Source organism: Centrocercus urophasianus, unplaced genomic scaffold, assembly GCF_019232065.1.
Source record: "Centrocercus urophasianus isolate 14NV4802_14NV808 unplaced genomic scaffold, USGS_Curo_1.0 seq_13, whole genome shotgun sequence".
Classification (NCBI taxonomy): Eukaryota; Metazoa; Chordata; class Aves; order Galliformes; family Phasianidae; genus Centrocercus; species Centrocercus urophasianus.
In genome coordinates, this window is record NW_024884475.1 from 16,908,117 (window position 1) to 16,919,037 (window position 10,921).

The 10,921-nt window shown below is 39.0% G+C and overlaps 1 protein-coding gene across 2 annotated transcripts; it reads left to right on the forward strand.

Moving 5' to 3' along the window:
- The first annotated feature begins 437 nt into the window (after window positions 1-437).
- ZCCHC4 (zinc finger CCHC-type containing 4) lies at window positions 438-10,762 on the forward strand. Of its 2 annotated transcripts, XM_042812824.1 has the most exons (13): window positions 438-552; window positions 682-800; window positions 1,763-1,845; window positions 2,481-2,756; window positions 3,173-3,253; window positions 3,562-3,634; window positions 5,072-5,222; window positions 5,673-5,773; window positions 6,709-6,830; window positions 7,474-7,549; window positions 8,072-8,123; window positions 8,855-8,999; window positions 10,529-10,762. In XM_042812824.1, exons 1-13 carry the CDS (start codon window positions 462-464, stop codon window positions 10,668-10,670), a joined length of 1,512 nt encoding a protein of 503 aa, XP_042668758.1. In that variant the 5' UTR covers window positions 438-461; the 3' UTR covers window positions 10,671-10,762. The 2 variants fall into 2 exon arrangements, with proteins under 2 accessions (XP_042668758.1, XP_042668759.1); XM_042812825.1 differs by lacking the exons at window positions 8,072-8,123; window positions 8,855-8,999; window positions 10,529-10,762 and having other exon boundaries at window positions 6,713-6,830.
- Window positions 10,763-10,921: the final 159 nt, after the last annotated feature.

Below are 10,921 nucleotides of genomic sequence, written 5' to 3' on the forward strand. Positions count from 1 at the left end.
TTCCATTTGAGTTACTATGCCTTAGTGACCAGAATGCTTCTATATGCTCCCTAAACCCTGACAGACTTCTTGAGAGTACTGGTGGTGGTTGGAGAAAACTGAATGTAAAGCAGTACGGGGCTCCTTGAAGCGCTTTGCTGGGCGTGCTTTAAAAAACCTCACGTGCAGTCTATTCCTCACAGCCATCTCTCCCAATGCCCAGTTTGTAGCAGGAAACTACAAATTGTATCATTGTAGCAGAAAACGCTGGACAGGCGGTGCGTGCAACCGGTGGGACCTCGGTTAAGGTAAGGAGGAACTGAAGTTCACGCGGTGCAGGAGCACCAGGCAGAAGACGGCACCACGTATTCAGGGGAGGAGCATCGGAATCTATTGCTACTTCGGTAGGAGGTCGGCGCCACAGCGCTTGTCGCGTTCCCGCCTCCCTCTGCTTGCGGTGCTGCTGGGAAGGCTGTACCAACATGGCGGCCGGCGCTGAAGGGGCCGCGGGCGCAGGGTCGGGTGGGCTGGCTCTGCTCGGCGCTGTGCCCGGCGCTCCCTGCTGCCCGCACGGTGAGCAGCGCTCGGGCGGGATGGAGGAGCGGGGCCGGCCGGGAGCTCTGAAGGCCGCGAGGGGGGTGGCCGCAGATCCTGAGGGAGCCCGGAAGGCATAAAGCAGGTCTGTGGGCCTCATGTCGTTAGGTCCTGCTCTCCTGTTCGTGAAGACCAGCCAAGGAAAAGAGGAGGGGAGAAGATTCTATGCTTGTTCGGCTTGTAGGGACAGAAAGGATTGTAAATTCTTTCAGTGGGAGGATGAGAAGGTAAGAGGGCTGCTTCATGCTGAGGGGGTGTTAGGGTTTGGGTGGGTTTTTTGGGGGTTTTTTTTTTTTTTTTTTTTTGCTTTTTTGCTTTTTACTCTTTAACAGAAAACTGAAAAAATGTAAATGTCATTTTGGAAATCTGTGGTAATTGTTCTGTAAGTGCTTTCCTAACAGTATTCGGGTAGCAGAATGCTTTCTGTGAGGGGAAGGTGTTTCAGGTACGCTTTTCAAAGAGGGCTGCCCTACGCATTGAGCAAAAGTGGTGTTTGTTACTGTGTTACCAAAATACAGCTGAGTTGGGGCTGTGAGTTTTGCCACTATGGTGCGATGCTGAGCAAAGGATGGTTCTGACCTGGGAGGTCCTCATCTTCTGCAGTCCAGGCAGAGAAAACTGGGTGGGTGCAGCAGACATTGTGCAGTGCCCAGAGAGGGCGGTGGGGGTCGGATCTGTAAGTTCTGTGCCGATGTCTTGATACTGTTAGCTATGAGATGAGTGTGTTTTGTGGGAGTGATGGCACAGGCTCAGCAGAGGGCTGGTGTGCATTTAAATAATGGCGCACAAGGGTCTTCAGCAATGTTTCTGTCAGTCACGTGGAATAGCTTTTCAGAGGGAATTCTATCAATGTAGGAACATGTTAATAGTCTGTCCATTTCTTTGTTTATTGTAAGCACATTTTGAGATGTTTTCCTTGTATGTTACATGATGTAAAGGAACTGAATTCTTACATTTAGTTATTTGTTGCTGCTTGGTTTGAATTCAAAGAGACTTCTGTGTAGCTTGCCACTAAACTGTGGTCATGCTTGTTACTTTCAGCCAGGAACCCCAGGAATGGGACAGTTTTCCTGAGCAGAGGACCTGAAGCACAAGATCTTTGATGCACTCATTTTTGGTTAATCCTGAGATTTGATTTACAACATAGTGATTCCTGCTTTTTAACTTCTTAAATGCATAAATTTTACAGGTATCACAAGCTAGACTTGCAGCCCGTGAAGAGTATAATAGAAGTCATCAGCCGCCTTGTACTCACAGACAGAATGTGGAAAGGTATTATTGCTAAGTGCATTTTCATTTGTAGTCAGTCTTATATAAATGTAGAGACTTTGTATGAAGGCACGATGTTTCTGGATTCTTTGGAAAATGAAAGCATGGCAGAGGCATATGGAAAAATAAGAAAAGATTGTCTGTAAAGTAGCATTGAACATCTGATTAGAACACTATGCTTTCAACTCAGGAACTGTGCCTTTTTATTTTCATAGCTACAGTTTTCCTTATGTCAGTGCTCTTAATGTGTTAACAACAGGTCTGTAGCAGTGCAACTTCAGAAAGTTATTTCTGACTTGCACAGATTGTACAGTAACACTAATTTGTGAGTTATGTACAAGCAAGTAGTCCTGTATGTTTATAGTTGATACATTCTTCACTCTGTAATCTAGTTATTTTACAAATTCTCAATGTCTTTGACCATTGCATTACTTACTTGCTTTTAGGGGAGATTTTCAAAGTGTCCTATGAACACTTTTTTTCGTAAGTATTATTTCATTGACATGTAGTTAGTGGAGTTTTGCAAAAGCAGCTTAAACTATTTGCTTCTGTAAATGTCTTGAAAACATGAAACCCATTTGTATCTCCTTCCATTTCTTTTATAGAGATTTTTTCAAAATTGCCTTTTATATTTATAGATACAAGAATTTTGTTCTGTTGCCTCTATCGAAGAGGAGGTTTTGTCAGGAATGCCAGCAATTGCTATTGCCAGATGAATGGGAAGAACACTCGAGTCATCAGTTCCTGTATGATATCTCCACTGCCCAGCTAAGAAGTCCCAGTCAACTTTTGTATCCACTAGAAAATAAAAAAACAAATGCACAGTATTTATTTGCAGACAGAAGTTGCCAGTTTCTACTGGACCTTATTGTTTCACTAGGATTCAGACGAGTGCTGTCTGTTGGAACACCCAGGTACGTATATTAAGAGGTTCACTATGCTTTAATTGGTTGGCAGTATCCAGGCACTTACTGGGAACATGCTTTGAACTCACAAGACACACAGGAGGGCTGTAGCTGCACTGCAGTTAAATTCCCTCTCACCCACCTGTGTGGCTTTTAAATGTTGTGCTAATGCTTCTTACCAAAGTGACAGTGAGTTACTCAGGTTATGCGTTGGGGTTTTTATTGTGGTGATTCTCTAATCTCCACTGACTTACCATCTTCTAAGGCCATCATATTTTTCTAACTTTAAATATTGGCCAAATTGCTCCATTTTCTCGATCTGTTTGGTTTTTGGCTTAGTAAAATACCAGATGTTCTTGTCTTGCAAGATATTTTCTGAAGATGGTGGTTATATCTTACATTTCTTTGTTCTGATTATGCTTCAGGCTTCATGAAATGATCCAGTCAAAAGCTTTACAAGAAGAAGACTTCAGGGTTAGAAGCCTTCTGCTAGATATTGACTTCAGGTAGGTTTTGATAAATGTTATGTGTCTGAAGAGTATATGCAAAAATTTGTTTCCTTATTACTTTAAAAGATAAATTGGTGGTTATCTCCATTTCTTGTCTCTACGTTTTCACTTCTGCACCCTAACGGTAGTGACAGCTAGTTTATGAGGAAAAATAGTTGTACTTAATTGTTTCCATTATCGTGTTTTCAATAATTGGAACTCAAAAATGTTGTCTTTGTAAAGGCCTTATTTTCAATGTGAATGTCCCTTAGGGCAAGCAAGAAGTAACTCATATTTTTCTATTACTGTTAAAACGTATTTTACAGGTATTCACAATTTTACACAGAGGATGAGTTCTGCCACTACAACATGTTTAATCATTATTTTTTTGGTGGAGAGGTAAGGACAAGTATTTCTTGAATGCTTTGTGAAGCAATACGTGTTGTTGATACAAAATTTAGTAAGAAGTACTGGCTAGTCTAGATGGTTAGTTAGAAGACCACCGTCATGAGATAAAAATTGTCAGCAGTACTGGAAATAAAAAAACCAACAACAGTGCATCTTCAGTTACTCTTTCCCACTTGATTCAAAAATAAAGTCATGGGACTTCAGGAACATGCTGACTAACATTACTTACACAGCTTAACGTTTCTTTTATTAAAATGACAGTTTGGTGTGAGTTTGAGTTGTTGCCTATTATTAGTATAGGCTAGCCCTGTTCCTGTGTTGCTACCACAGAATAGTTGTATTCCCAGCCTTCATGAGCCAGGCAGATGCCACAGTACTCATTCACTGATACTTGAGAGGGAAGGTTTTCCTGGTTTACTCCAGGCAAGTAAGGTCAAAAGGCCAAACCCCCTTTTTTTCTTTTTTTTAAATAGAGGATCATAGTTTAATCTAATTCTAAGCACTCTTCTCAAAGCACTTATCCCAGTATCCTAACTCACTGTTTAGTTTTCCCCTGCCGTAATTAGTAAGCCATGACTGAGTTGCATAGACATTCTTACTGTAGTACCTTTCATACCACATAGGTCAGTTTTTTCTTTTTTTCTCATTCTAAAGCATAATTTTAGCAAGCTCTTAAAAATAAAAATAATCTAGCATGAAATGGAAAGCTGGCCTAAAAGCCTTACCTTTGAATTTCTTTGATTTGTTAGTCTATTCAAGTTCTGTATTTTTTCAATTAAAAGACTGTTTACTTGCATTACTGCATGACTGAAGTGTTTTTGCCAAGCTGACACCTGTAATGACATGCATCATTTCAAGGTCTGAACTGCACTTCTGAATGTAGATAAATAATACAATTCTGCCTTTGGAATTCTACAGAATCCAGGCAATAGAAGAGGACTCTGCATGATGGCAGTGAATACGTAGCTTTTTCCATTTCCTTTGATAATAGAGTCCTAGCTGGATTGGTTTTTATAACCAGTATGGATTGAATCAATTTTCAGTGGCCTGGAATTTCTCCTATTAGTAATGCCTTACAGAGTAAAATAAAAGGGCATGAATTACATGTATTCTGAGCCTGAACTCTGCTCTCTTGTGTGACAACCTGTTTTTTCCAAGTCACGTTTACTACCCTTAAGAAAAAGAGTATTTTAGACATCATTTACTGCATCTGTCCATGGTGATGTCATATAACTGAGTGGGGCATTGCTTTCAGTTCTTCAGATCCAGAATTTTTTTGAAATGCTACATTCACCTACACAAGAGGTAATCTACATTGTTTAAGTTCAAATTTGTAAAACAATAATTATAGTGCTAAATAGAATCTTTGCAGATCTTAAAACTTTATTTTACAGCTATTAAATCTGTATTCCCCCCTGTTTCTTACAGGCTGCACATGAAACTTGTAGGAAATTCTTACACGAAGAGAAAGATGAAAGAGTAATTATGGTGGCTGATCCCCCATTTGGAGGTTTAGTGGAAGCACTGGCTTCTAGTTTTAAAAAACTGATGGCAATGTGGAAGGATACAGAAAAAGGAGGCATGTATTACAAATAGGTGAATTAAGCTGTAAAGTTACTGTAAGAAAAAGTACCTGTTCAAGTCTAATTATTGCTACTTGAGCGAATGTTAACAAATGCATAATTTCTAAGATGTGGTACCGTGTATTGAAGTCTCCCTTAAATGTGGATTTGTAAAAATAAGCTTTGCAATTAAAGTGGACTTTAAGGGTAGAGAAAAATAACCAATTAAAACACAACACCACTTCTTAGCAACCGAAGCAGGTGACAGGACTTGTTTGGGGTAAGTGGAACTTACAGCCCAGTGTATATAAATACACCCAAAACTTCCTTTCCCCAAAAGGAACTAGTTATTATGCTTAGTGGAGTGTGCATATGCATGCTTATGGATTCAGAACACTTGCTGTCAATTTTTCATGCTTCACATACATTGTTTTTCTTTAATGTACATCCAAGCCTTTTATCACTAGGTAATAAGAACCAAGAGATGCCCATGTTCTGGATATTTCCATACTTCTTTGAATCCCGTATTCTTGAATTTTTCCCAAGCTTCACTATGATGGATTATCAGGTATGACCAAGCCCAGTGACTTTGCTGAATTTTGGTTGAGTGCAGAGTGGGCAGGAACATAAATGAAAGTGGATATAATGGCAGTACTTATTTTGGATGAGCCTTTTTGCATTTCTCACTGTCTTGGAGGTGCTGCAAACTATGTGATGCTCATTTGGTGAAGTCATGCCTTTGATTTGAAAACATCACACACTCCTGTGCTTCATTATACACCTTAAGCCTTCTGTCACCAGTCCGTTATCTCAACTCTTTTGGAATGTTTTCAGGGGGATAAATTTTGCACTAATTTAAGTACATGCATACTGCAGAAGTGAGAAGTAGCTTGAAGAATGTTTCATTTTGTGCAGATGTTGAAATGTCGGTAGCTCGGTGGGTATGACATGGGTGTTCAAGGCAATATATCTTGTAGATTGAAAATTAGTAGAAGAAAATTGGAAGCGGATGCTAGTCTAAGCTGTATTCCTGCTAGTATTCAGAGATGAGAATTTTGGGGGCAAGTCTTAGGAAGCATTGCTGGAAACAAGCATTGCTGATGGAGTTTGCAGCTCTGTAATTGTTTTGAGGTACTTCGGGATGCACATCAGCTCTTGTTCTGTCAGACAACACGAACAGTATAGTTTTGGTTTTTTTATCACAGGTTGTGTTTTTGTTAAACAACCCCTCCTTAGTGTCAAACAACTGAAATATTATCCCAGATATCCCATACAGAAGAGTAAAAAGGAAGAAGTAAAATAGGATAGTTGAAGTGTATTATGGCTTCAAAAATTTAAAAGGAATTGAGACAAAATACTTGGTGTAGAATTTATAATCTAATTCAGGGTTCGCATCTTCCAGATCTAGAGAACAATTTCATAAGACACACATAAAGAGAACAGACATGCAAATAGTTCTGTTTTTCCTTAATACTTTTTAATCAAAACTGTTCTTTTTTCTAGGTAGATTATGATAATCATGCACTATATAAACATGGCAAAACGGGTCGCAGACAATCCCCTGTCCGTATCTTCACGAATCTGTCCCCAGGTGTGATTGTACTTCCTGCAGAAGAGGGCTACAGGTAAGGTGTGTTAAAAGTCAAGGGAGTGACTGAAAGAGTGCCTTTGTTCTTAGTGCATGAAGGCTTTAAAGGACTTTGGGACGTGCTGCTTAGTATTGTTGTGCCTAACTTTTGGATACCAGGTTCAAGAGCACATTTCGCTGTTGCAGTCTAAGGTTACATGTTCTATAAGTAATATGAGTCGAGCATTTATTTCTGTTTGTTTCTGTTTTGGAATGATGGGGTTCCTCAGCTAAGCTGTATGAACTATGCATGTCCGTGGGCGATGGAGATTTACAGCTATCCTAAGTAATCAGCCTGGTTGAGATAGTAGTTAATAATATGAGCACTAAGAAGCATCAGGAGCAAATGGATTTTACTGATAAAACTCATTTAGCAGGGTTTGGTTTGGTTTGGTTTTTTTACTTTTTCTATTTTGAATTCATGCACCTGGATTTTTACTATTGTGTAAATGATACTATTTGTATCGTGTCTAAATGATGATGAAGCTGTGGGCCAAAGTGGAAGTTAATGAATCAAAAACGTATTTAATTTAGTGAAGTGATTTTTTTCAATCCCTGTATTTACTGTAGAACCTGCATAAATTTCACTCATGTTGCTTTTTGAGCAAATACTGGATAAAACAGGATTTTACTTCTTCCAGGTTTTGTGCTATCTGTCAGCGCTATGTTAGTTCTGGCAACCACCACTGTGAAATATGCAATTCATGTACATCAAAAGTAAGTATTCTGCCTTTTTCCTAGGTCACAATATTAGCAGCAATCTTCTTTTAAGTGACAGTAGTCTTAATAGATTCTGTGATATTTGCTCTGATTTAAAAAAAAAAAAAAAGCTATTTTGATACTGGTTTCTTTGGGAAACCCCAGACAATTCAATTTGGTTGTCTTCTTCACTGGACATCATAACTTAATGGGAATTAATTTCTATTTCCTGATTCCTTTGCTCTGTACAGAGGACTGGAAAAGTTATCTACTTGTCACTTTGACCATCCCTAGAGCATCACTGGTCTGTTTACACGTTCATTTCTCCTTATGTGTTGGAAGTTGTAGGGCACACTAACTTCCAAATGTAGCCATTTTACTGTGATTGATGCAGATTCTCAGCACTACCGTTTTTAAGTGTGGTCCTTTCTCCACGGGACCTGTTTCTGTAAATAGTGGGTAACAAACACGAGTAGTTCAGTTTTAGGAGCTAATCAGGGTTTTTTAAAAACAGTGCATTTATTCATCTATTAATTGCAGGATGGCAGACGATGGAAGCATTGTGTTCTTTGCAAGAAATGTGTGAAACCCTGTAAGTACAGAAAAATACTTACCTAAATAAAAGTACAGTGAAACGGTAGTCTGAAGATACTGAGCTGACAGACCAGATAAATAAATATTCTGGAAAATAAATAAAATGGGATCACGCAGAAGACATGGAGTAAAGGAAAAGTCTCAGTTTCACACAAGTTGTTGTAAGAAACTTAGTTATCATATTTGCACATAGTGGAAATATACATAAGTTCTTGTCAGGGCTAAATCTTCCTTATATTTTTAAAGGGAAAATCTGGATTTTGATTTGCCATATATGTTTCCTAATTTTGTAAAGCTTTTAGTAAGAACTTTATAAACAGAGACAATTGTGAATATGTTCCTAAGAGCATTATTAAGTTATGTTTCATACACAAATGCAGTTGTATTTACAGCTGTGTTTAAACAGCTGGAGCAGTCAATCTTGGTGTTGATATAGAAATTGCATCTTTGTAAATCCATTTTAACATATGGGCTATTTTTCATGTTAAGATGCCATGCAGGATAATAGTTATAATAGCAAAATAATTCAATTGTATTTAAATAGTATCTCTAACAAATATTTATCAAATAAGATAAAGGACCAAAAACTGAATGCACACATCTCTGAAAATGTAAATAAAATAAAATAAAATAAAAATCCTGGTAAAACAGCCTGTATTTAGAATTCAACTTCAGGATGGTAATTCTGAACCTTCTGAAGATCATAAAACCGTGTTGCTTATTTTGCAGCTTGGTTTCACTGTAACAAATGCAAATGCTGTGCTCTGGAAAACCACACGTGTGAGAAGATTGATGTGGGCTGCTTTGTTTGTGGCAAGGCAGGTCACAAACGCAGCTCCTGTCCCGGCCTCTCCTGCACCAGAGCATCTCGCCAGTAAGTGCAATACTGCCTTATTGTAATGAAAGAGGTTTCAGATGAAAAGTGATTTTATTTCATGGAAATGCTTTAGGAAGAGATAATTTTAGGCTTTGTGTGCTGTCCTCTTAAACTGTTGTCCACTTGCTGTGTTGCTGGAGAGTGCATACAAAAGGAGGATATGATAAAACCTAGCGTTGCTGAGGTAGGTATCTTCCTCTGGTTCCCCCTTCCTTAAATGTGTTTTCTTTCCAAATGGATTCACACAGATCTCACAGAACTTTCTGAGTGGTGCATTGGTAGCACTGTCAAGAAGATGCAAAATTAATATAATACTTAAATCCTCTTCAGATTCCTCACAGAAGGGCAGAGTATATAGCTGCTGCACTGTTTTCATCGCTTCTTGTCTCCTTTGCTTTGTTTTCAAATCTTTCTTTTTTTCCATCTGGTATTTCAGGTGTTCTCTGCAATAGTGTCTAAATCTGTACCATATAACAACTTTATTAATGAGGGCACATTACGTTTATGCTGCCATGACTATAATTCTTTAACATACACAAACACATACGTGTATTTATCAAAAGACAAAAAGTGCATGTGATGGTCTCCAGATACAACTAACTGAAAAAAAGGGAAGGGAATGTTGAAGATGGTCCAGTGAGAGAGTTGGCAGTTTAGGATAGCTGCCCCACGCTTCTGACAGCCCCTGCAGAGAGTGTTTTGGTTTTGTTTGTGATTCTCACCTTAAATGCATGTGACACTGGAAATGCAGATCTTGCCTCCCAAAAGATGCCCTGTGTTGCACAGTGACATTCAGGCAGTGGGCCTCAGGTTAGCAGCAAGCTCAATGGCAGTAGACTATAGGAGTGTTACTTCATGCCCTGCTATGACACTCATCCAAATTTTGCTTACGGAGTATTTGAGCTGAAGTGTGGCTGTACTTTATATTTACCATATTTATATGTAGCAGCAACTTCATTTTCTTGAAAAAGTGAAAATGGTACTAAAAGAAGTTCAAGCAACCTCATCTGTTTCTTCAGGCAGGTATACATTGTGCTGGGATGGTTTAGTCCTTTCAGGCCATCAGTATGATGTTAATGAACTACTGAAAATAACTTAGGCTTATTTTCCTAGTAAAAATATCTATATATGTTTTCCTTATTAAAATTATTCCATGCTTTGTACTATTAAATACATCTTTTGTCAGAGACAAAAAATAATAGCCACTTGCTAACTCTGTGTGGGTCCTGTGTTTGTATTTCATAATGTTGTTAAACCTCACCTACTTTCTTCTAAGCCCATCTTCAATATATTCATGTAGAACACACTCAGCACAAAACCACATGTGCTGTTTTGCACTTGGGGGCATGCGAAGGTAAATGCTGAGTAAGAACTGAAAAATTTTAGAATAGTCCATGTCAGAACATCCTAAGATGGCAAATCCTGGGACAGTACTTGCCAGGTGTATGCACAACTCGTATGAAATGCCAGCAAACACCGAAGTCTAGTCACCATTTTATTATAATCTCTATGTTCTTTCTTTACAGAGCTGGCAAAGGCAGAAGACAAAAGCAGAAAACCCTAAAAACTCTAAAGAGGGCAAAGTTGGGTGTTTGTAAAAGATGGGCCACGAAGCACACCACATTCTCCAGGAGGAAAATGAAGAAGAAAAAAGACAAGACTACTTGATACAAGATCATTCAAGACGTTTTTTTTTTTATGGTTAGCCTTTCTAAAAATGTTAACACCAACGTTCTGAATAAAAGCTGATCTAATTTAAAGTGACAGTCCTTTATATTAGGCGTCGTTACAGGAACGAATATGCAAACGCCTCACCGCGTATTCCCACAACGCGACCACTCCGTATGACGCCCCGTTGCGCTCCGCCCCGGAGCAGGAAGCGGCACCTCCGGAAGCCGGCAGCGGAGGGCGGGAGGCGG